The sequence below is a fragment of the Balaenoptera physalus genome (assembly GCF_965194825.1).
Source record: "Balaenoptera physalus genome assembly, chromosome: 9".
In the NCBI taxonomy this organism is placed as follows: Eukaryota; Metazoa; Chordata; class Mammalia; order Artiodactyla; family Balaenopteridae; genus Balaenoptera; species Balaenoptera physalus.
In genome coordinates, this window is record NC_138888.1 from 6,718,599 (window position 1) to 6,745,773 (window position 27,175).

A 27,175-nucleotide genomic window follows, 5' to 3' on the forward strand; every position below is an offset into this window, starting at 1 on the left:
CCTTACTCTTAAAACATGCAGTGAGAGGTGACTTCATTTCCAAAGGTCCCAAGCTTGTCCTTTTGTTACCTGGGGAAATATCATGGGAACAAAAACAATTTCGAGTTATTGAGCAGACCAGTGGCATTCTAGAAAAGGAAGAAGGACTGAATAAATGTGGTAGTGATTAGTAACCCTGGTAAATAATTAGTAAATAATCTTGGTTGGAAACAGAATTCTGTTGTGCTTTGCTGATTTGAACAAATGGGCTGCAATTTAAAATGGCAAATCAATTTAGATGAATCTGAGATGGAGCCCTAATTTCTAGTGCAAATTGATTATATTTTTAAAAATCCAATGACACAGTAGATGTATTTATTCTTTGAACACCTACCTGCACTGATAATTTGCTCAGGGTCTAAAAAAATGTGTGTTCCTACACTTTTCTGTCGATTACATTAAAATGCACCAGTTGGAGAACCTGGGCTCTTGCAGTGTCTGTGACCTGAGAGGAAAGTGCCCTTTGCAAAGGACATCATTAGCGTGGTCTTCAGATTTGCTGCACCCCTTCAGTAACTTGTACTCACTGTGATTAAAGTGCGAGCGAGAGCAGTTGCGAGGGACCCTTGTTTTAGATGTGTTAATTATGGACACTCTTTGGCCATGGAATGCATGTTAGCCAGGCAGACAGAATTCTACGGTTTCTCTTATAGATGTGATGATCCTCCAAGCTTATTACACAACCACAGTTCAGAGTGTACTCATCATTAAGACCATCATTCTGAGGTCCCTACCTGGATGCAGCACAGTGCCATCTTGTTGAATTATATTCCACACTCCAAACGCAAATCAGAATCACACACTCCGTGAGATTTATATTTCCAGAGAGAGGGGAACGTAAGTCTTCCTGTTTGGGGAGGGCTATTTCAATCATGCATTTTTGCATTGCTTTCTCCTCTCAAACTCAGCTCAGTGCGTTCGTTTCTACATGCCCCTGTGTTTAACTTCTACATGCCCCTGTGCTGTCAGAAAGGCTACCAAGCAAATGTATTTAATGTTTGGGGAAGGAAGTTATGGGTTAAGGCTTCTGCCAGATTCAATCTTTGTTTTGGCATGATTCGAAAATGCATATTGGCCATCTGTCTAGAATTGACTGGGTGAACAGGCAAGCTTGCCCTACTTCTGAGACAGGAGTGGCCACCACTTTTCATGGGAGAAAAATGACAGCAAATAAAACACGGTGCAGACGTGCACAAATTGAACTGTTAGGAACCTTCACTCTTGCATTTGTACAGTAATAGGTTTTCCGCAAGAATGAACAGAAATGCTTTATTTTTGCTGCATTCATAGTAGGTGTATCTGTGTGTTTATAAATACGTGCTTTATCACAGCTTAACCCAAACTTTGCTTTATCAAAACAAAGTCTATTTTTATACTTTCATTCTCCAAGTTAATCATTTATTTTTAATACAATATGCCTCTCTTTTAAAATGTTTTTTTTTTCCTGCCTTTTAACTGAATTGCATTTATTGTTTTTATTTCTTGTGTTGAATTTCAGAGCAGTAATATTGGTTTGGCCAAAAAGTTCGTTCGGGTCTTGCGTAACATCTTAGAAATGAATTTTTTGGCCAACCCAATACAAGGTCATCTGACACTGCCGTGTTTTGATGTGGATGATCGTGGTAATGACAACAGCTGACAGTAATGAAAGCTTCCTACGTGCTAGATTGCCAGAACTTTTTCATTTTAGCCGAAGTCTTCTACAGAGCAGAGCCTGAGGCAAAAAAAAAAAAAAAATTATTCCTTATTTGGGAAGTGGAAGCTCAGAGTGGCTAGGGTAAAAAAATAAAGGGAATTGAGCAAGAAGACCTGCTGAGCCAGTCAATGCATTCGTTCAGGCTACTTCACAGGAGCTTAGAGAGACAGAGGGCTTTTGGGGAAAATTTGCGAGGAAAGACCCCACAACTTGGATATCCCTCAGGAGGCAGAAAGGAGGAGAAATTTACCTGCCAGCTTCCTTCTGTCTCCCATTACCTTTGATCCAGGTGTGCCCCACGCAGAGCTGAACCTACCCCCACCCACCATTTCCAGTTTGCATCCGCAGATTGTTTTGCAAAAGTCCATGCCCAAGAGATGATGACTTTTCATTCAAGCTCAGAAATGGAGAGGAAGCTTCAAGCTGAAAGGACTCTCTGTGTGGGGCTGAGGGCCAGATAAGCCCAAGACCTTAACTCTGATTCAAGTAAAATTCCAAAGCATTTAACCAGGACAGCCCCTGCAAAGGTGGCTAGGGTGGTAAACAGCCCGGTCCAGACGGTGTTTCGGAAATATGAGGGTGGCCAAGAAGGCCTGGGACGTCCGTAAGTAGAGACAGATTCCGGTTTTCTGGGATCTGAGATTACGCCATTTGGGGGGTCCTTTTTTAGAAAAAGAATACAAAATCATTTTATAGTTGATAACAAGAAAATAAATCCTAACAGATTACAAATTTTAAGAAGCCAACAGTCACCATAAAAATCATACTTTTGGAAAAGTGACCTTGTGTTTATATTTAGTAAACGCCTGACACTCCGCTGTAATACTCTTCTTTCTACACTTTTCAGTTGCATACCCTTTGATGGCCTCTATATAGCAAGGACTTTTGCAGTATCATTTTCTATAGAATGAATAGAAAGATAATCTATTATTTTCCCCCTTAGGATGGCTGATTAAAATTTATTTTTTATTATTGATGGTTTTGAAAGTAACTTTCAGTTTCACAGCTTATTTTTGGAAAGATAAGAAATTTTAAGCTTGTTTTCAAATTTGAGAAAACCTCTAGTCATTTTCTTTCACATAAGGTCTGTAAGATTTCAGAGCATTCAAGTTTTCTGACATAGTGACTACTCTTAAATACTCCATACATTGACAAAATTCATCAATAAATTTCAGTCTTCCTCATACTGGTATATTATGAGTTCAATGTTGTTTTTGTCAATATTAGTATATCATGTCAAGTCAGCAAAACATTTCAATCTTTTTGCATTATGGCCCTGTGATTATTCCTCTTCATTAATTATCAAGTAATTGAAAAGCCTGTTCATTGCTACGTATAGATATTTATTGATGAATAAAGTAGGAATTTGGTCAATGGAATACAGTACTTGCTTCTTGAGGCCCTTTGCTAGACTGTGGCAGTTTGTGTACTGCTTCATCCAGAGACCAGATTTCTTCAGGTTAAGATGTTGTTGGATGCAGTAGGGCGCGACCTCGTACATTGGGACACGTAAAACATGCAGCTTCCTAGTTGGTAGGCACATGCACTGTAGTCATGCTGCAGGTTTCTGCTCTTCAAACACAGGAATGCTATGTAAATTCTATGTAAATTCTGGTAAATTCTATGCCGAGTGATTTCCTTTACAAAGGAAAAGAAGAAGCGTCAGTGTTGCATTTATAATCATATAAACTGCATTGTCAAATGTATTCTTGTCCCAAAAGAACTTCCATTACACAGAATATTGATGGGAATCAATCTTCTGCTTATCATTGTACACATCTGATGAGTGGAAGAAATATCCCCAGACTAGCTCCGCCTCCCTTAAATTTCCTACCTTGTTCCTGTCCCCCATCCATGTATGTCTGGTGCCGGTGCTGGGCGCCATATGTAACCCTGATCCTGACCTCAGCCAGGGCTGTTGACACAGTCAGTACTAGGTGATCCCTGGAAGGTGTTCTGACCCTGGGATAGCTGGCAGTAAGTTAATTCAATGCAGAAAGAACTGTAAACGACAAGCAAAATGTATAGCCAGCTCAAATTCCCCTTTGCTAGACCCCCAAAATGCCCAGCACCACGCTAATACCACCTAGCACAGGAGGACTGTACCAGAGGGGGCACTAGAGTGGAAAGGGACACCTGTCCTAACCAACTGCTGTTCAAATATCTTCTCAAATTTCCAGAAATCCCTGGCCATGTGAGCACATTGCTAGATCCCCACTAGAGCCACGAAGGGGCCTGTGCAAGTAAAGAGCCTTAAAGCTTTATCTTCAGTAACTGAACAGAAAATCTGCCTAGGCAGCGCACTAGGTTTGTGTCCCAACAGAGTGTGCGTCTCAATATTTGTATCTAAGGAATGACGTGGGACTTATCAAATGTGGTTTTAATGCAATACCCTAAGAGTTAAAAATACTGAGATTTTGAGATTATTTTCCATTAAAACAAAGCTGTAATACTATTCTTCTAGCCAATAGAAGCAAGAAGTTAGAGTTTTTTCCTTTATTGAACATGAGGAAAATATCTTCATCACCTAGGATAACTGTAATAGCAAATATATACATATAAACAGAAAGTTTGGGGAATTTTTCTTGTTTATTTGGGTTCCTCCTGATATCTGCAATGCACCTCCCAGCCACACCGCCCCAAGCGTTGCCTTTGGATAAAAGTTGCACAGAGTAGTGAATTATTAAGGTGATATATGAATGAATGAATGGATTTTATGTAATTTGTTTCATAATTTTCTGTTGGCAGGCAAAGAATATTCTATCTATGTTTTGTAAAGAACTTCACATCAATAAGAAAAAAAAATGAGAAAATGTGGCAAAGGATATTTTGTCAGTGAAGATTAGGTTAAATTGCAGATGATAGAAATTCCTTAATAAAAGGGGCTTTAAAACACACAAACATTTAGTTCTCGTTTAAACAATGTCTAAATCGTTCAGGTCTGGTAAGGAGGCTTCTTAATCACTATCATGGTCTAAAACCCCTCTATTTTTTTGCTCTAACATCTATAATATTTGTCTTTTACAAACGGCTCAAGATGGATACTTAAGTTTCAGCTGTCTTATTCAAATTTCAATAAATAGGAAGGTGATTGCACTCTTTTTTAAAAAACACTTCCTGGAAGTAGCAAGGTTTTTTTTTTAGTTTTTTTGTTTGTTTGTTTTTTCTTTTTTTCTTTTTTTGGTATCCCGTTGGCCAGTATTTAGGTCACATGGCTATCCTTTTAAGGAGACTGGGAAATGTAATCTTCATCAAGTACGACCTTGTGTCCCATTAAAAATAGGGATGTTATTACTGAGAAAGACAAAGAGAATGAATATTAGGGAACAGTTAATGGTCTCAGCTCCAGATATAAATAGGCCATTCACAATAGAAATATAAATGACCCAACAACTTTAAAAGTCAACTCAGTAAATTTTAAAACCAAATTAAAATATTTCTTAATTCACAAAAATGAAAGAGAAAGAAAATGTTCAGTCAGGGTTAAAGGGATATAAGTTCTCTCATGTAAAATTTTTGGAGGTGTAAAATAGTGGGGCCAGTTAGGAGGACAATTTGACAGTATCTGTGAAAACAAATGTACAATCCCTTTTTCCTAAAAATTACACTTCTAGGTGTGTTTCCTAAATAAAGAGTTCAGAGAGAAGTGTACTAACCTGTTCAGTGCAGCATTATTTGTAACAGTGAGTCTGGATAAAAAAATAAATGTTCTTTATCTTGGGGTGGGTTAAATAAGTTTCTGTATAGCTGTGGAATTATAACCAGACATTAATAAGAATGAAGATTATATACTGACTTGAAAAGATCTCCAAGACATATCAATATACACAGCATAATCACATTCATACTTTTTAAAGTTATATATTTAAATATATTCTACACTTCACACTGACATCAGTGGGTATGGTGGAGGGTTGGAAAGTGAGTAGATTATTGGGAATTTTGGTAATTGGGGACTTTTACTTTTTGTTCATATAATCTTTCAATATTTATATTTTTATCATACCATATATTTTAAAATTTTTTAAAGAGAAAATATATCATTAATATTTTGGTATTTTTGTCCATATTTTTTACCTGCACAAACGTGTGTCTGTGTATAAATACATGTCTGTGTTTGTGTACTGTTATATTAACAAGATAGAATCATGCCATATAGAGAGTTTTATATTCTGATGTTGATTTTAGTACAAGCATCATGCTAGGAGCGTCTTTCAAAGTCATTTACATTTCAAATGGTTTATTTTAATGTTTTTCTACAGTATAGTATATTTAAAATACAAATACTATATTTATTTAATCACTTCCAAATCTTGGAAATTTAAATTATTTGCAGTTTTTAAAATTATTTATAAATAATGTTGTGATGAACATATTTATACACAGTGTCTGTCTCTATTTCAGATTGTTGTCGTAGGAGAGATTGCTAGAAGTAGAGTTGTGTTTTTAATACTCTTGATATAAACCGTATTACTAATTTGTTTTTCATAAAGATTTTCCTAGTTAATACTGTCACTAGCAGCGTATGACTGAGCCCATCTTACAAAACTAACAGCCATTGAATTTATTTTTGAAAAGCTTATATATTTGATAGGCAAAATTATATCTTATTGTTAAGTTTAAATTACTGTTAATAATAAGGTTGAACGAACAGTTTTGAGTATTTACTGGGAAAGATCTGTGTATGTCATTGGTTTTTTTTCTGTAACTGTATGATACTATTTTTTACTGAGTTATAAGAGCTCTTTATATATTGAGAATAATAATGTTTTCAGTGTTATTTGTTGTTCATATTTCTTCAACTTTTACTTACCTAGTTACTGTTTTTTTCATTTTTTTATTGAAGTGTAATTGGTGTACAGTATTACGTAAGTTACAGGTGTACAACATAGTGATTCACAATTTTTAAAGGTTATAGTCCATTAATAGTTACTACAAAATACTGGCTATACTCCCTGTGTTGTACAATACGTCCTTGTAGCTTATTTACTTTATACGTAATAGTTTGTACCTCTTAATCCCCTACCCGTATTGTGCCCCTCCCCCATTCCCTCTCCCCACTGGTAATCACTAGTTTGTTCTCTATATCTGAGTATGTTTCTTTTTTGTTATACTCACTAATTTGTTTTATTTTTTAGATTCCACATATTATACAGTATTTTTCTTTCTCTGTCTGACTTATTTCACTTAGAATAATACCCTCTAAGTCCATTCATGTTGTTGCAAATGGCAAAGGTCCATTCTTTTTTATGGCTGAGTAGTATTCTAGTGTGTATGTGTGTGTGTGTGTGTGTATATACACACACACACACACACATACATATATATATATATAAAACACAGCTTCTTTAACCATTCTTCTGTTAATGGACACTTAGGTTGCTTCCATATCCTGGCAATTGTTAATAATGCTGCCATGAACATTGGGGTGCATATACCTTTTGAATTAGTGTTTTCATTTTTTTCAGATATATACCCAGGAGTAGAAATGCTGGGTCATATGGTAGTTCTATTTTGAGTTTTTTGAGAAACTTCCATACTGTTTTCCACAGTGGCTGCACCAATTAACATTCCCTCCCATAATGTACAAGAGTTCCCTTTCCTCCACATCCTCACCAACTTTTGTTATTTGTGTTCTTTTTGATGATAGCCATTCTGACAGGTGTGAGGTGATATCTTGTGATTTTTTTTTTAATTAGTTAATTTATTTATTTATTTATTTTTGGCTGTGTTGGCTCTTCGTTTCTGTGAGGGCTTTCTCTAGTTGCGGCAAGCGGGAGCCACTCTTCATCGCGGTGTGCGGGCCTCTCAGTATCGTGGCCTCTCTTGTTGTGGAGCACAGGCTCCAGACGCTCAGGCTCAGTAGTTGTGGCTCACGGGCCCAGTTGCTCCGCGGCATGTGGAATCTTCCCAGACCAGGGCTCGAACCCGTGTCCGCTGCATTAGCAGGCAGATTCTCAACCACTGCGCCACCAGGGAAGCCCCCCGATATCTTGTGATTTTAATTTGCATTTCTCTGATGATTAATGATGTTGAACATCTTTTCATGTGCCTGTTGGCCATCTGCAAATCCTCTTTGGAAAAATGTCTATTCAGGTCTTCTTCCCATTTTTTAATCAGGTTGTTTGTTTTTTTGATGTTGAGTTGTATGAGCTGTTTATATATGTTGGATATTAATCCCTTATTGCTCATATCATTTGCAAATAGTTTCTCCCCTTAGGTAGGTTGTCTTTTCGTTTTGCTTATGGTTTTCTTTGCTTTGCAAAAGCTTTTAAGTTTAATTAGGTCCCATTTGTTTGTTTTAGCTTTTGTTTCCATTGCTTTAGGAGAAAGATTCAAAAAATATTGCTATGATTTATTTATGAATAAAATGTACATTTTCAAGAACATAACCCCAGTGAATTGAGGGTTTAAAGCATTTAGAGAGTTAGATGCTTTGCATCGAATGTCTGCATGCCCAACCAGAGTGTTAGACAAATAAGACCATTTTAACCTGTACACCCGCTTCTGCTGGCTCTCAGTTCCCACCTGTATAACTGTACCTACCACATCTCACCCATCACTATAAGCCTTCCTCAGTTGTTTGCAACTCCACAGAGTATGCAGAAGTAAGTATGCTTAAGTACAAAGCCCCTGCTTTTGGAAGTCAACTGCCTTCTAGTTATCTGAGGGAAAATATTACACCACGGCTACAGTTTCAGTGCCCTCTGTGCAAATGTTTTTCCTTGCTAAATTCTGCTTAAGAGTGAAGAGGATGCACAGTCTTTCCCACTTTGTTTTAAACTTCTGTCAGCATGACTCCAATATCACACTTTTTCTGCTCTGAGTCCCACGAGGACTTTCCCTATCAAAAAATGGCCCCTGAGCTTTCATCTACACACACTTTCCTTAGACCTGGTCTCAGGTTGCGGGGTGCGGGGGTAGAAACAGCCACTGGACTGTTGTCTGTTTCCTTGTTTCCCTCCCTGCACAACCTAATTAGGTTTGTCGATACTTGATAATCTTGTATTGCTATATGCAGTCTTACTAATAAAATGTATGCCTGTATTATGATCCAAGCTTATCCTTCATTATTGCCAGTGTTGTTCTCTGCTTCCATGGCCCCTTCTCCAGGATGCTTTCAAAGGAATTATTAGTTCCCTTATCAGAGCTCTGCAGCACCAGACATTCAATGGTCTCCTCAGAGCAACAGTGATTATCCTGATTCCTTGTTTGTTTTGTCTGAAAGCTGGATGGGTCAAGCTCTTTTTGAAGATATTGCATTGAGGAAATTAAAGATGAGATTTCTTACACTGTAGAAGTAGCATTGTTATTTGTGACCATGTGCAATTATGTTCAAACTTACTTGTTTTTGTTACAACTTAGCCTATATAGACCAAAACCAAAATGTCAATAAAATTTTTCATATGTCCTGAAAAGTAGTGATAAAGCCAGGACTTTGGGGTTTTACAAACAAAGTAGTGTTCAAAAAAAAAAAGAGGAGGAGAGAGCAGTATAAGTTTGCGATGTTTTATTTTACCAGGTGAGGATGTTTAATAACACAATAACAAAAGTGTCTACTCTCAATATCATTCATTATAAGGAAAGTATTTCAACATAAGTAGAAAACATAGCCTCCAAATAAAGGAGTTTCTTTTAAACGGAAAAGTTGGCTTCATCACTAGTCAGGGGTGAAAGCCACATACCCTGTGGACGGGGCTTGAGGAAGCACGTGCTGCCCTGTTTACTCTGCCGATCGAAGGGGCCGCTTCACTCCACCTGAAAGACTCAAGATCCACCATCGTTTGGAGCCTCTTAAAACTGAAGCAGGATCGATGCCCAGAGATTATTAGACGTCTGTGAAGACACAAGGACACACAAAGCACAGTGATTTTTTTCTTCCTATTCATTTCCTCCAGAAGTGGCAGTGGTGGGATGTCAGGACTTTTTATGTGATTCCATATTAATTCTCTTCCAATGCACTGGGAACACATTTCAGAAATGGAATTGCTCAAATCCTATGACCCAGTATCTCCCCTTGAGAAAATGAAAGCAGAAATTACAGTAACAGAACAGAACAAAAATATATATCTATGCACATAAATGTATATACATATATGCATGTGATATATGTGTGTGTGAGGAATATAATTAAAGCTTAAAGCAAGACCTTATTTCTTTAGTTCTGTTTTGTAGGGAGGGCTGATTTGTGTGCCCCCTTTGGGAGGACAGGAATCAAGACATATGGCAGATAATCACTACTCTGCTCTCTTTGTGAAAAACCCTGTCGCTATTTGGGGCATCTGAAATAGAGCATGCTTTCAAATGAAGCATGGTAACAATTCTTTTATATACTGCTCAGTAACTACAGTGGAATTAAGAAAGCAACCATGTATGAACAGATTCTAGTTGCTGCTTCCCTCTAACTAGATTGTGAGAAGGTAGTCATGTATGAAAAACCTTTTGTTAAAGAAACCATTTCATTCTTAATTCTCTTTTCATTAAATTTTTTGAGGTATAATTGACATATGATAAAACACACATATTGAAAATGTGCAATTTGATTAGTTATAACACATGTACACACCTGTGAAACTACCACCACAATCAGGATAATGAACATCTCCATCACCCCAAAAAATTTGCTCGTGTTTCTTTGTATTTTCTCCCTCCCACCCCTCCCTGTTCCCCCTTCCCATCCACTGTAAACCACTAATCTGCTCTGTCACTCTAGATTAGTTTCCATGTTTTAAAATTTTTTAATGGAATCATACAGTATGTACTTTATTTTGGTTTTCGGCTTCTTTCACACAGCAGAATTATTTTGAGATTCATGCATGTTGTTTCATCTATCAGTAGTTCATTCCTTTTTATTGCCAAGCAGTATTCCATTGTATGGATATACCACAGTTTATCATTCACCAGCTGAGGAACACTTGGTTGTTTCCAGTTTGGGGCTATTATAAAGTTGCTGTGAATATGCATGTACAAGTATCTGTGTGGACATATACTTTCCCTTCCACTGGTTAAATATTTAGGAGAGGATTGGCTGGATCTTGTATTGGGTATATGTTTACCTTTTAAAGAAACTGCCCAGCCATTTTCCAGAGTGGTTGCACAATTTTATGTTTACACTTGAGAGCAGCCCCCCGTGCAGTTCTCTGATGTTCTCTGACTGTGCAGCTCTCTCCTCTCCTTATTCACTCCTGTACACTCTAGCTGCATGGTCCTCCCAAGAAACCCAGGTTTGTCCCCTCGGTTCTGTGAGTCCCCTGGGCTTTTCCTGGGTTCTCCCTCTCCAATCCAGGGCCTGGAAACTCTCTTAGGACAGTAAGCTGAGGTGGGCATAGGACTCAGCTCATTCGTTTCCTGCCTCTCATGAGGTGCTGTCCTTCATTGCCATCCAGTGTCTTGAAAACCATTGCTTCCAATATTTTGTCCAGATAATCAGGTTGCCGGGGGCAGGAGGATAAATCCAGCACCTGTTAATCCATCTTGGCCAGAAGTGGATTCTGATGAAGAAGTTTTGAAAGTTGACTAAGTAACTAATTGGATATTAAGAGCTGATAAGTTAATCAGCAGGGGAAAAAAGTCATCTGTTAAATAACCTGTAATCAATCCATAAAGGAATGATAATTTTGCTTTGTATAGGAGACTCAACTGAACATTATTACATAAATACATAGTTCTTTGAACTCAAGTATATCATCTCCGGTTGTATAGAGCTAGGTGGAAAATGTGTGGTATTAATCATCTTATACATGTGGAAGTTGGTGTCCGAAGAGTCACTGTGGCTGTCCTAGAATCACAGGAAGTAAGGGCTGCCACTTGCAGTTATGCAAGTTGTGTACTGCACAAGCAGGGCTGGCTTTGAAGATGAATTGGGCTGAAATCCATCTCATACTCTGCTCTCTAAACTTAGTGCCCTGGTATGTGGTTGCACCCACCTAAAGAGAATATTTCTCATTTTCACACAAGTTCCTCACAGACCCCTACACGATGTAATTTTTAGAGAAGAAAATGTGTTTTTTCAGAACCCTGTTAAGTCATAGCACATTTGCCTTCCAAGAGTTATGCCTCAAATAGCAGAGTTGTTCTGGTCTGGGCATTAGTATTTGCACTGTGCTTTAACAAGGATGGAAACAGGAATGGAGAATAGCACTGTATTAATTCTTTCATAGGATAATAAATGTAGTAAGAGTAGAAAACTATGTGGCCAGCCTTGCTCACTGCCACTGAAGACAGGTAGTTAGTGCTGCTTTGATGTTTGCTCCCAGAGAAGGGACATTCTAGCACTCACCAGAGACCCTACCTTCTGTCAGCCAGTTTCTAAGCCTGAGATAAAGTATCCTCTTCTAGTTGATATACTTGCTCCACCTCTGTCCATTTTACCTTTTGAGACTTTTTGAATTCTGGCCTGAGCAGCAAAAAGAATCAAAGCAAATCATTCTAGATGCTTTAATGAAGAGATGGGTTTGTACAGAGGTGTGACACGAATAGGGAGGCACCCAAAAAGGCAATTCCCTCATCACCCAGAGTCTGGAAGGAACAGAGAGGTAATTAGCCCTACTTAAGCCCTGTGAGTTGTGGAGGAAGAGAGGATGCCCAAAAGGACTTACAGTCCTGGAGGGATAAAGTCACTGTCAGGAAACGTGGTCCAGAGCTTGGGGGAGTGCGGAGCTGGCAACCAGAGAGCAAGGGAGCCTCACTGATAAACCCTGAGGGTTCAGCTTTCTGGGACACAGAGCAGGCTTCTAGAAGGGCAGAGGATAATTGCACCCAGGCCATATGCGGCCAGGCTGTAGAGGCAAAGGGGAAATATCACCAGAGTTTTCCAATGCAATTTTTCCACAAATTGATGAATTTACCTTGCAGATTATAGAAAGTCATATGGATTTTTTTTTCTTTCCCTTGAATAAGAGAGGAAGAAGAGAAGTAGAACCATCTGTGAGCCAAGCAGGGCGTTAGAAGCTTTCCACGGATGATCTTGTCACCTGTCTATGACCCTATGCAGCCGGGGACATTATTCTCATTCGATGGATGAGGAACCTGAAACTAGAGATGGGTGAAGGGAGACTGTCAGGGCCTGGACTAAGGCCGGGTCACGTGGCATTGAGGAGTGTAAGGAAAGTCAGGTCTGGTAGCCACTTGGTCACTTACTAACTCCGTCAGCCTCAGTGCCCTCACCGGCCCCCGCCCTGTGCTGGGGTATTTCACTGCCGCTGCTGTCGTGAGAGGGACAGGGGACTCCTCCATCCATTCACGCAACAAATATTTCTGAACCCCCCCTACAAACAAGTGTGAGACAGTGAGACTGCAGAAGAGAAAACACAGACGTGGGCCCTGCCCTCCTAAGGCTGTATGGTTCAGTGGATTAAATAAATAACGCAGAAAAAGCACTTAGCAGGGAACCTGGCATAGTAGAGGCAGCCAATAAATGTTTAAAAGGAGAAGCTAGACAAAGTGCTTGAATCTCCTTTCTGCTTCGGGTTAAATAACCTCCGAATCTTCTCAGCTTTACTTCACGCGTATCTCTGGTATCGGCGGTATCAGTGCCCTGTTTGCAGACTCCGATCCCCACAGCCTCACTGACGTGGGGGGCGCTGACACAGCCCACGGTGGGTCATCAGGGCATCTCTTGTCCCTTGATCTATGCCCCACACTATGCCCACTGCCTGGCACACTACAGGAGATCGATGAATAATGGAATTATAGTTTTAAAATTTTATTAATGTGCTATTTGATTATCAGGTTCACTATCATTTAATTTAGGCCCTAAGTGAAGATTTTGAATGAAATTTGTTTAGAAACCACTGGAAAAATCTCCATCTCCATATAAGGTAATTTGAAAGGTGTTAATTTTATAACAGTGGTCCCTTGGATTTGGGGACATGATCCTGAGGTTTCCTAAAAATGGAGAAACTCACAAATGTTAGTAAAAAAGGAAAAGAGCTCGGTAGGAGATTCAAATGCTATGTCGTCCCAAACATGTCCTCCATCCGTCCACGTCTCTCTGGCCGCACCACTTAGTGCAAACCACCATCTTCTCTCCCAGGAGGACGTCACAATGTTCATGGGACTCTCTCCCGTTCTTGCCTGCCTCACTGTAATCCATTCATTACACAAAGTTAGAGGGATTTTCTTAAACACAAATGACATCGTGTTGCATCCCTGCTTTAAATTTTGTGTGGCTTCACATTGTCCAAGAGTCGAATCCTGTTTAGACAAAGCCTTCACGCGCTGTTCCCACCTCCTCTAACCTCACCTCGCTCCACTCCCCCCTTGTTTACTGTGTTCCCATCACACTGACCTTTCCTTTAATTCTTCAAACATGCCCAGGTGTTCCCGCCTAAAGGGGCCTTTCACCAGCTGCTCCTTCCCCGGAGCCTCTTGCATCTGATCTGTGCGTGGCGGGCCATTCAGGGATCAGTGTAAATGTCCTCTCCCCCGGCCTTCCCTGACCACCCAGTCTGCACCAGCCACCAGCCACCATCACATGGTTCCATCCTGTTTTCTTGCAATCACTTTCCATAGCTAATCAAAGTCCATTTCCCTTTTCCTTTCTATCACGTCGGTGTTGCAAGCGTTGGACACCCTCTGGATGAGACCAGATCAGCTTAATCAAAAGAAGTGGCCTGGATGAAGGAAGATGATGTTTGCAGCCTTGAAAAGCAGTATCGAAGGCTTAGCTCAAATCCAGCTACCTACCGCACACCTCTTAACACTGCAGCATTGCTGACCTCTGGCTCGCTGGGGCTTTTCCTGTTTGCCTTCCCTGTGTATCCCTATTCCTTCATAGTCGTTCATTCATCCAGTCAGACAGCTAGGGAGTCATTCAGAACACATGCATTTTTAACACCAGCCACAGGCCAGGCACTGGGGATACCAGAAGACAGCCCTTGTGTTAATGGAGGAAAGTCCTCGAGCAGGAAACCCTTTCTAAAAAGAGCCAGATAGTAGTTGAGCCTTTGTGGTCTGTACAGTCTCTGTCACAGCTACCCTCCTCTGCCTTTATAGAGCAAAAGCAGCCACAGATGACATGTAAAAATGGCTGTGTTCTAATTAAACTTTATTTACAAAAGCAGGTGGGGGGGCAGATTTGGCCCCCAGCTGGGGTTTGCTTACCTCTGGTTTAGTGAGAAGGTAGACAGTTAAACAAATAACTGACTGCTCTGGGGTAGGAGAGAGGCTCGGAGAGGCATGTGGGAGCAGGGAGCACCACCGAGGCACCTGCCGCTCTGTCTCTTGCTGACTCCAAGCTCCAGCTAACTTACTAGAAAAAAAAGAAGGAAAAAAGCGCTTTAAAATTAAATTGCTAGTTGTTGAAAGCTATATGAGATATTTTGTTGCTTTTTTAAAAAAAATACCCAGATACCTTTTCTGATTTTCCTTCAGTATTCTGGCTCAGGGCCTTTCTCCCAACACATCTTCCAGGAAGTGAATCCCAGAAATCCCCAGATTTTAGCCTTGCCAGCAGCATGTGTGTGTTCCTTCATTCACGAGGTGTAAAGCTGGAATTCTAAGTGTCTTTTGTACATAATTTCAAGTAAGGTTTAAGTTCCACAAGTTTACCAGAAGGAAGAAATGTGATCAGATAGGCTGAAGATTCTAACATCTCAGTATCCGAAAGGTCTTCAGGGATTGCCAGAGCGAACCTGCCAATTCACAGATCCCCATTTACAAAACTGGGTTCACAGGCCAGCTTGTGGTGCAGCCACTCGCAACCTCTCAGGGTTCTCTCCGACCTCCCCGACCTCTGATATCTTGGGATGCCCCTTTGCAGGATTCCTTTTCTAGGTTTTATATGTGAATCCGTTTGGAAGTGTATGGCTATATCATGTTGATTTTTATTATTTTTAGGGAAACACTTTATCATGCTATACACTGCTTTCCTGGCTACATGTAAAACAAAAAAAACTCAGGAGAATAATTTTATCTACTATGCACCACAAATTCTTAAATTATTAATATTTTAATGCTGAATCCATCTAATGATACCCAGAAATTTCACAGTACCTCCTCATTGTTAAACACCTTCATGGTAGAACTGTTTTAAGATGTCTACAATCTTTTATTAGATGGGTTCTTCATTTCAAACGATTCTACTTCAGAGGACCTGGTTCATAATGTTTCTCTGATAAAAAGAATGAAAGACCCAGCGTTCTACTAACATTCATGCATTCACTCATTTTAAGGACGAATGGAATTTTACTCAGCCATTAAAAAGAGTGAAATAATGCCATTTGCAACATAGATGGACCTGGAGATTATCATACTAAGTGAACTAAGTCAGGCAGAGAAAGGCAAATATCATATGATATCGCTTATATGCAGAATCTAAAAAAAAAAAAAAATAAAGATACAAACGAACTTATTTACAAAACAGAAACAGACTCACAGACTTAGAAAACAAACTTATGGTTACCGAAGGGGAAAGGTGCGGGGGAAGGGATAAATTGGGAGTTTGGGATTAACATCTACATGCTGCTATATATAAAATAGATAATCAACAAGTACCTACTGTATAGTACAGGGAACTCTGCTCAATATTCTGTAATAACCTAAATGGAAAAAGAATTTGAAAAAGAATAGATACATGTATATGTATAACTGAATCACTTTGCTGTACACTTGAAACTAACACAGCATTGTTAATCAACTATGCTCCAATATAAAATAAAAATTAAAAAAAAAAAAGGAATGAATGAAAGACCAGTGAGAAATCCTCTGTGGAAGGTTTTTGTGAACTAGTTGCAAAAAAAAAAAAAACATATCTTTTTAAACCACTCTGTGTCAGTAATAATTTCTTATGTTAAATACCTCCTAATATTCACAGCCACTGGACTGATTCTTAGCACATTAATATTTCCTGTCATGAGATTTGGGGATACACTAGAATAATTTATTTCACAGTGGGGTTCTTATCTAAATAAGATCTGTCCTCACATCTTTCTCAATTTAGCAGAATGCTACTGCAGCTCCTAGCTACTCCTAGCTGTTTTTCACAAAAGAAAATACAAAAACAAGATATATGCATGAGTTGGTACGTGTTACAGATGGCACCTCCAGTGGCTACATAGTTGTGCCACACGACAGCTCTATGCAAACGATGTGACCCCAAAAGTATTTTACGTTGAATCTGGTTTCAGCTTTCTTTAACTACACACACTGACAGTCTGAATAGAGTGTGCTCTGAGATTATAACTCAGAAGCACTTAACCCATAAATATAATTTTGAGAATTGAAATTAATTCTATTAGTTGGGGGATAGGAAAGAAATATGATAATTTTTCATGAGATACATTTTCATCCCATAGGCCAATACCCTTTGGAATTTGTAATTTCATTTTGTTACATGCAACAGTTATTTTATTATAATTTACCTGCTATTTACAATTATTTATCAGCATCTGTTTCGTAGTGTAAATACCTTAATGAGAAAAGTTGGAGTGTTGCTGGGAAATCAAATCATTTCAATGAATTACTACAACAGAGGGTTGACCGCTTTGCTTTTAAAAAATTTAACTTATTGATACTTTTAAAGAAAGAAAAGGTGTTTATTTTTTAATTGTAATACGTGTTAGTATATTGAAGTGTTTGCAATCTAAAATTTCTAGAAGTTAATAGTTTATATTTGGGTTCAACCTGTCAATAGTTATATTTAAAAATACAATATACAAGCTATACTGAAGTCAAATAGTATTCTCAAAGATTGATATCATCTGGAGGAAATTAACAATCCATGAATTCCCTCTTGTAACCATGGCTTCATATTTTTATTTTGCATAGCCTGCTTATTGTTAATGGTTCAAAAACAACCTAACTCAGCTACACTTAAGGTAGCATATAAACCTAAAACATAGACTTGTATTATGTGGCTTGTAGAAGCAATATCTTTACTTTTTAGTTTCGTTTTTAATTTCTGGAGGAATTCAGAACTTTGATAGAGGCTGAGGGGGTGATATGAAATTATACAACATGGTTCCCTAACCTTGATTAATTTTATTCCATTTTAAGTGTTTTTTACATATTTTCTCACTGCCCTCTAGTTTCTTGGTCAGGCTACCTCATTCTTGCCTCTTAGGTCTTAGTTTATATTGTCCTTTTTTAGGAAACATTCTCTGCCTGACCAACTTTGGATTAAGTTGCCTCTCATTAGTCTCCCAAAGTGCCCCAGACTTATTTATCTCACCAGCAAATAGAATTCCTTGAGGAGGAGAACTATATCTACCCCACCCCATGTTGAGCAAAAGAACAAGCACATAGGAGCTTCCCAATTACTATGTGTTGAACTTGAGTTGGGGGACCTGACATGGGCTCATAAAAGTGATACAGAAGAACAGGAATGATATGCAGCAAAATACTAAATGGAATACAAAATGACGCTTTATAAACAGAAGCCTTACAGGAAATTAGGAAGTGAGTGGGAGAATCCACGTTAGCTAGAGTCTTTTATTGATAAAAGCTTCCTAAAAGAGGTTGGATTGGAGCTGAACCTTGACAATTTTTTTTTTAATTAATTTTTTTTTTTTTTTTATGTTTGGCTGCGTTCAGTCTTTGTTGCTGCGCGCTGGCTTTTCTCTAGTTGCGGCGAGCGGGGGCTACTCTTCATTGCAGTGCGCGGGCTTCTCATTGGGCGGCTTCTCTTGTTGCAGAGCACGGGCTCTAGGCGAGCAGGCTTCAGTAGTTGTGGCATTCGGGCTCAGTAGTTGTGGCTTGAGGGCTCTAGAGTGCAGGCTCAGTAGTTGTGGCACACGGGCTTAGTTGCTCCGCAGCATGTGGGATCTTCCCGGAGCAGGACCCGAACCCGTGTCCCCTGCATTGGCAGGTGGATTCTTAACCACTGCGCCACGAGGGAAGCCTGACAATTTTTTTTTTTGGAAAATGAAGACAAATAGAAGAATCTTACACATAGAGATAAGAGCATAAAGAAAAAGGTGGTCCAGAAACTGCAAAGAGACTGACCTGAGAGAAACAGAAAGATTTGTGATTGACAATATGGGAGATACATATTGTGTGGTGAATCTAACCTACAGAGGGCTCTGAAAGACAAAAGGAAAACCTGGGGTCTTAATACATTGGCACTGGGTAATTAATTCATAATTTTGGCCAAGACCTGCCATGATGAAAGCTACTTTAGAATAATACTGCTATAACATATTTGCTGTATCATTCTATATATTTTATTCAAAGCCTTTGTCAACAAGGGAAGCCATTTAGTTTGTTCAGTGTCTTGTCTCTACAGGGACTGAATGCTCTGAGGCGTGAGCCTTCTTGGAAGCCTTTCCACTGACCCCCAGCGACAAGTTAGGTGGTCTCTAAACTCATCCCTATGGTAGCACTTACTACACTGAGACAATTACTTTTTTGTCTTCAATCCTATAGGACCCTGAGGGGAAGGACCATGCCTTGTTCACTTTTACGTGACATCAACAGGACAGTGCCTGGCATGTAGTGGTTGTTCTAAAGTATTGGCAGGATGGATGAATGAAAGTGATTCAAAAGTGTAAACATAAAGGGTCTTCATCCTGGGTGTGTTGTGTACGCTGAAATACTGGGACCTCTGCAATTAAGCTTACAGAGCTGGAGCCAGCTCGTGATTGTGTGTGTGCGCGCGTGTGTGTGTGTGTGTGTGTGTGTGTGTGCAGCAAAGCGGACCAGATAAAGCCATGAGGACATGAGCAGAGGAGGCAAAGAGAAATTGGAAGAGGCAGTTAATGAGCTTGTTTGGGATCTGCCAGGGCCTTAATAGGATTCTGATTCCAAGGTGACTAATGGGCAAACGAACTTACTTCAGGATTTTAACTTGGCTGCTGGAAGGAATTTTGAAGGTCATTCAACTGTTGAAGCTTATTTTAATTTCTAAAGGTTGGGTCTGTCAATTAGTATCTTGGATCAGGGGCCTCTCCAGTGACGGGGGACTGCTCACTTGGCTAACTCAGATAATGAGCTCACATGACATCTGTGGGCGAAAATGTTCTCTCTGGCTTGTCCGCAGGCAGGCGCCTGGTTGGATACTTCTTTGTAGGTAGTGCATTTGGGCAATTAGTAGGTAATGTGGCTAAATACAGATGAAATGAAAATGCATTTGGTTTCTGAGATTTCAGTCATTTATTTACTTATTGTTTATAAGCTATCTCAAACTAAAAGGGATTTAAAGTGACAGTTGTTAAGAAGACAAATTCAAGTTATTTAATGGTGCAGCTCTCTCCCTCTAATTATTTTTATCTAATCAAATGCTTTATTAAATTCCCAGGAGTCATAGTTGTTCATGCACAGGGAGTTTGAAGAGAGTTTCGAAAGATTGCTAACTGGGGCGTAACATCTATGTTACTGCAGCACAAACTAAATTCTGTAAAAACAACATGTGAAGTTTCAAGGGTCAAGTGTTAGCTAAATTTAAGAGCTAACTTTCCCCCTCCAGTGAGGAAATTGTATTTTATATCTCCTCAATGATTTTGTACTTAACATTTCTATTCTAATTGTCATTGCTTTTCATTGTATTTCAGATTCTACTATCCCTAAATATAATATTTATATTTAATTTTGCTTTTCACTGGGGGAAATGAAGAAACCAGCTCTACTACATAACTCAGCATCCCTCTTCCATGGTCTGTACTTTTGCAACTTTGTGTCTTCTCTTGACCTGGAATGTCTTCTCTATCTCCATGCACTGGACTCTTGATCCTCCTTCAAATGCCACTTTTATGAATTCTTTTCTGATCTGCTATCTTAACATGATCTCTTCCTCCTCTGAGCCTGTGTCAGTTACATGTTACTGCATAAAAAAATATCCCAAAGCCAAGTATCTTAAGACAACAGTGTTATCTTGCACAATTTCAGTGGGCCAGGAATTTGGGAGCAGCTTATCTGCATGGTTTTTGCTCATGGTATCTCATGAAGTTATAGTCAAGATTCAGCCAGGTCTGTAGTCACCTGAGGGCTTGTCTTGGGCTGGAGGATCTGCCTCAGAGATGATTATCTTAGGTGGCTGCCATGTCAGTGCTGGTTGTTGTCAAGAGGCCTCAGTTCCTTGCCCTGTGGACTTCTCCATAGACTGCTTGAGTGTCCTCACAATGTGGCTGTTCACTTTCTTCAGAGCAGGTAACCCAGGAAAGAGCACAGACAGAAGCTGTAGTGTCTTTTCTGGTCTAGTCCTGGAAGTCGCATATTGGTACTTCTGCATTTTCCCCACAGATTAAGCAGATCACCTCACATAATGTGGAAGGAAACTACACAAAAGCATGAATACCAGAGGGTGGGGATCATTGGGGAGCATCTTGGAGGCTGCTTACCATTTCCTACATCTCTAACATAACTTAAAATATCCTGCTCTGTATTACAATTATGTGTGTCCCTTTCCTACCCATGCTATTAGTTTTTATTTTCTTTAGAGTTTAGACTTGCTTCCTTAGCTTTACATATCTTGAAATTTTTGGCACATTGTGTTCAGTATGTGTCACATTCAGGTGAGAATTTGGAACCACAGCCCCTCTCTTAATGGGTATAAATGAAAATGTACGTGTGGGAAAGAATCAGACAGAGACAGAGAAATAGATAGACTTTGGCAGAGAGAGGGCATGTAAAGGAGAGCAAATTGTGTGTGTGTGTGTGTGTGTGTGTGTGTGTGTGTGAGAGAGAGAGAGAGAGAGAGAGAGAACAAATGAGGTAGAGAGCAAACTGCACATTTTATCAGACAAATATGAAAAAATTGATACTATTTTGTAGGTTGCTAGAGAACTAATTTTACAAGAGTTTAAATGTTTGAACTACTGCAGAACAATATTCTACTTTGTGTCATGTATGTGAATGGCTCACCATATATTTTACTAAGACTCCTTCAATTATGCCTAATACTCTGTGAATAAAGGGTCTTTGGATCACTCCTTTAATAAAAGCAGGGAAATCATTGCTTACAAATAACTCTAAAGTAATGTCAAGTACAGCATTTATAATTCCTTTTACATATGACTGAGAACTTTATTTAACCTTTGATTAACTGCTGTATAACCTGGCTCACTGGGGTAAAATCATTTTCTAGAATGGTCAATTAACATTTATGTATAATCGGAGCAAAGGGCACAGAGGAATGTCAGAAGGAAAAAAAGACCCACGAGATGGCAGGTCCTGGCAGGTCCTCCTCAGAAATGTCACTCTTATCAATCTTCTTATTTCCATTCCTAGAACTACCAGCACACCATGGTCTAATTCCTAAGTAACTCATGTCTGAATTATTAAAATGACCTCCAAAGACTTTTCACAACTTCTAATTTCTTTCCCTCCAAGCTTTCCTTGGAATTAAACTTACTAAAAAATCACTCCCTTCCCATGCTTAGATGTCTTCAGCAAATTTCACTATCTAGAGGTTATCTACTAGGTTTGTCTTCTAGAATCCCTATGCCACTGTCCCTGCCCAGAATCTGCTCTGTGTCCAACTTTGTCATCTCTCCTCTCACTCTTTTCCTGATACATCCTCTCAATCAGCCCAACTTGTTACATTTTTGTTCCAAGAATTCTTTTCTATGTCTGGGTTTCCTCCCTTGCCCAGAAGCCATGTTTCTCTCCAGTGGCCCAGTGTCAGTTTTCCCATCCTTTTAAATTCAGCTCAGGTTCCCTAATGGTACCATCCTGAGTCTTACTTCCCTCCTCTCCTTGCTTCTGTGGCAACAGAGTTTGGTGACTGCATATGTTTCCTTGTAATACTTGTTCCACATGCATTTTGTGTCACCCAACTATGCCTTCGGATTGTGTATGTGTGTGTGTTTCCCAATGCTTAAACCAATTCTGACTATAAAGTGTTTACTCATTCACTCAGTGCCATATTCCACACATATTTATTAAGTGCCTTCTTTAGCCAAGTAGATGCTCAATAATTAATTGAGTGAAAAATGTACAAATGGGGAGCAGAGAAATTATAAAGTAAAAACATTCCATTCATTTATCCACTGGTACAATCAGTAACTATTGATAATGTAACTGCCATGGGCTCAATGCTGTATATGGTGATGCTTGGGTCATGAAAGGGTTAAACAAGAATGGCCTCTGTTGTTTCATGACTTTTCATTTAATGTTGACAGTATTCACCTTGAATAGAAGTGAAGAGGTAATATCTGAAACACATTGAGAATAGACCTTACGGATAAAAGGTAAAGAGAAAGGGAAGAATTAATAAAGAATGGGGCTCCAGAGAAAGTCCCTTGGAGGTCTTCACACTTGAACTGGACCTTGAAATTTGGAGTTTTGATTTCAATATAAATATATCTGAATATATTGCACTATAGGAATGCATGATAAGGACCATGGGTCTAGCAGTAAAGGAGCTAGAAGTATGCTAGGATAGGTAAGGACCATGCCCACAGAGAGGGTGGAGGTGGAGAAGGGAACAAGATGAATAGTAGAGTCAGGGGAGTTGACTTTAGGGGAGTGAAATGGAAAAAAACATGTGTGAAGTTCCTAGCAAAGTCCCTAACCCAAAGTAGGTGCTCATAAATACCAGTATTGCCCCCTTTCCTGTTTCATCTAGCTCTTGAGAAATTAATCATGTAGTCCCTCTAGCCATGATATGATTTTTACTCATTTCATTTTCTCAGATGATTAATCTAATAAACTTTTATGGGTGTCATGTTTATCACTTACCTAACTTTTTCATAAATACTAAGAATATTCTTAAGAGATGAGCAGTCTTACCTCATAACTATATCAAGAAATCCAACTGACTGATAATTCTATCTGAAATATGTGCATATACTACCTCTATCTCTATCATTATCTATTATCTATCAACATATACATATATCTGTTCTATCTCTATATATCTACATATAAAAATATGTATATGCATGCATATATACATACGTGCATATGTACATACATATACGCACATATATGCACACATATGTATGCACATATGTATATATATAATATATATCCTAAAGGGTCTCAAATCCTGGTCACCATGCATTTCTTAAGCCATAACTGCTGCCCTTGTCCATTTGCCATTAAAATTGCATAGGAGAGTATCAGGAGATGTCCCATGGAACCACCTAGATGCCATGTGAATTTTCCCCGCCCCCATGTGTGACAGCAGCTCTTGCTCTTCCTGATGATTAGGATCAATTACCCCTGCCAGTATGGTCAATGTTCCTTCCTGCCTGTATTCCAGTTTAAGGAGGCTGAAGGGAAGCGGTACCACTGGAGCTTAATTTTCCACGGGATGTTTCCTGTGTCCCCAGGAGCATGTGCTTCACTCTGTGGGAACCACAACCTCTGGTCCTAGGGAGCCTGTGATTACCTGTACTTCATTCTTAGTAGGGAAGGGGCAAGGTGACTACTGTGTCCTTTATTTTGTTAGGTGTGTCCCTCCATGCCCCAAATATTAGACCTCTAAAAACCTTCTCTAATGTAGGTGACCTCTGAATCTGCATAGAGTTTATCTCACACCATGGCCTCCAATATATTTACCATTTCTTGCTAATCTGTTCCAAATAGCAGGATGTAATCAATAAACCAGAGCAATTGACGTTCTTTGAATTGTCTAGATAGTATTAAGTTCTTTTTGACCATATTTTAACTGAAGGGCAAAACTATAAATGTGTACTGTTGTCCATACATGACAGAGAACTCTTTCTATTCTTCCTTCTATTAATAGGGATGGAAAAGAACACATTTGCTAGATCAATGGCTACATGCCATGCATCTTAACATCTCTCTGGGACACTGTGGCAGAGTCCACAGTCCATACTGACTGCTTTGGCTTTTATATAAGTTTTCTTTTTATATTTTCTACAGGGTAATTGCCAAGCTTTCTTTTTAACCTTGTTATATATAGGAACATTTTTATAAATGTTCTCATAGTTTCTCCAGTGTTTCTGTGTATTGGTAACAGATCAAGAGTCCATAAAGGTTGAGTCGACCATGTTGCTAAAATCAGAATGAAGAACATTTTTCATAGAACTTAGCTCTGAAAGGAGGCAAAATATAGCAACTCTGTAGGGTCACACAGAGGGAATGAGGTGTGTATGCGCTCGTGTGCGTGTGTGCCTGACTCTCCTGTTAGATATAGGGACGCGTTATATTTCATCATCTTCAAGGGGGAAGTTGTTAGAAGGGAAGAGGCTGAAAGTTCAGAACACAGTCAACACCTAATTGAAAAAGGCCCTGGGAATGGAAATGGCCCTGAAGGGACATCAATAGGTTCAGAGATGGGAAATGAAAACACATAAAAACCTCAGGGATGCTTAGATGAAATTGACTATCATCCTGTAGATCCAAGTCATTAAAATACCAACTTTTTTTTTCCATTTTATTTTGTGTTATATATTGTTTTGAAATAAGTGGGAAAACAGAATTTTGAAAATCTTGTAATTGTTAAGGAGTTATCTTCTACTAATATTAATGTTAATATCAGTTTTTTTTAGGGAAAGGGCTTTTGAAGAGCTCTTATATCTGTTAAGAATTGGGTATGAAATGACAAATACTTTGTATCTTGTTATCATTACATAGAAAATAGGTTTATCTAAATAAAATCCAATGACTTTCTTACTATTAAAATTGCCTTAGGGCTGATCTCAAGTTAATATATTCATTTTGTCTCCTTTTTGTCATAAAATCATGTGGTTCATTTACTAGCAAAAACGTGGTTATTCAGGAGATATTTTTTTCTACAAAGTGTTTTAAGGAAGTTCAGAATTTTTAGGACTTGTGTATATTGATTTGTTAGTGATCCCCTAACTTTAATTTAAGAAATTGAATATTTGGGTGAATGGGGGTAGCACAATAGACAAAATCTTGTAGTAGAAGGATCTCTGCTAGATAATCTTTTATTTCTAAATTCTACTTTTCCATTTGCCAATGAAATGTGAATGACTGTTTAACACATTTACTTTGATGCAGTAGTAATTTTTCTTTCGACTTTGGGGAAGTTCAGATCCTATATATTATTATAACTAAATTCAAGGAACATTTATTTAAAAACTTACAATGCCTGGTGCTATGAGAATATCAATGTAAAGAAGACAGTTCTATTTTCAAGGAGATCACAGTCTACAAGAGAAGAGAAACATATCAATACTACAATGTAATAATGGATCAATCGAAATATATATAAGTGGATGGAATGACGAGTAGGTTAACTGGGAATTATAAGTCAAGGAAGGCTTCTAGGAAGAGCTTGTATCTGAGCTTGGGTTTAAATAGCTGATTGGTAAATATGGTCACGTAAAAAATATAAAATTAAGAAAATCAATCTTCTTTATAGCTCACAAGGTGTTTCCAATTTTTAAGATGTAGCATTGATATATATGAGCTCAATGATTAGCAGCACAGGTCTTTACATAGAGCATGCCCTAATCAACCCTACGAGATTACAGAAAGTGTTCTAAACCACACGTTGCCTGCCAGCCTTAGAAGGACTACAGGAAATGTCTTTCTTTACCTCCACCAGAAGCCCCGTCCTGGTTTTCCAGTGCAACTACCGCCACGTGATTTGCCTAGACTGTTTCCACCTGTACTGTGTGACGAGACTCAATGATCGGCAGTTTGTCCACGACCCTCAGCTTGGTTACTCTCTGCCTTGTGTGGGTAAGTCTAGCACTTTTCCTTCCATTTCTAATTCTGATTAAGAACAGAAAGAGGAAAATTACTGAAATAAAACTATCTTAGATGTACCCAATCCCTACTGAGGGGCTGAAAATTCAGATATCTGTTTGAACATTGCTAGGCAAGAAAATTAAAGCAAGATTAGTTTATGCAAGCAAGGGGCATTTATTTCTAGAACCATCACTTCCTTTTTTAATTTTTATTTTATATTGGAGTATAGTTGATTAAAAATGTGTTAGTTTCAGGTGTACACCACAGTGATTCAGTTATATATACATGTATCTATTCTTTTTCAAATTCTTTTCACATTTAGGTTATTACAGAATATTGAGCAGAGTTCCCTGTGCTTGTAGGTCCGTGTGCTTGTTCCCTTAGCAGAGTAGGTGCTTGTTGGTTATCTGTTTTAAATATAGCGGTGTGTAAATGTCAATCCCACACTCCCAATTTATCACTTCCTTTTAATGACAAAGTCCATATCTAACCACAAGTGATGGATACTCTTGCAATGGAACCCACGGCTTGAATCCACTCGTTCACTTTTCTGACCGTGGGGTTTGCATGAAGCTGTAAATTGGAGACTCACTGGTAAATAAGATTTGAATGTCCTTGGTGGTTGTATTTCTACTTTGGCATAGGCCAAAGGATATTCTGATGCTCACAAACTAGAATGAGTTATTCTGCTAGGGTGGCATGGGTACGTTGTAAAGTAGGTATCTATCTCTTGCGCAGCCCTGTTCGAGATTGTTCTTCCTCACTTGGTGGTAAATGCAGCTGTTTAACCCTCACACTTCCCCAGATCCATACAAAACAGCCCTTTCCCCAAAATTCATTATTTAATATCTCCAGAGCCTGGGAAACAAACCC

At 38.9% G+C, this 27,175-nt stretch overlaps 1 protein-coding gene and 1 long non-coding RNA gene across 17 annotated transcripts in view; one reads left to right on the plus strand and one right to left on the minus strand.

Annotated features, from left to right (window-relative positions):
- The window catches only part of PRKN (parkin RBR E3 ubiquitin protein ligase), a 1,297,158-nt gene that overhangs the window by 846,704 nt on the left and 423,279 nt on the right, over positions 1-27,175 (plus strand). For 15 of the 16 annotated variants that reach the window (XM_082475577.1, XM_082475586.1, XM_082475576.1 and 12 more), the window contains one exon: positions 26,157-26,293. The exons of the other annotated variant lie outside the window; for it this stretch is intronic. In XM_082475577.1, the coding sequence (XP_082331703.1) occupies positions 26,157-26,293 (137 nt within the window). The remainder of the gene's footprint in view (positions 1-26,156; positions 26,294-27,175) is intronic. 16 annotated transcript variants of the gene reach the window in all.
- The window catches only part of LOC309667324, a 448,292-nt gene that overhangs the window by 114,680 nt on the left and 306,437 nt on the right, over positions 1-27,175 (minus strand). The gene's annotated exons all lie outside the window — the stretch shown is intronic.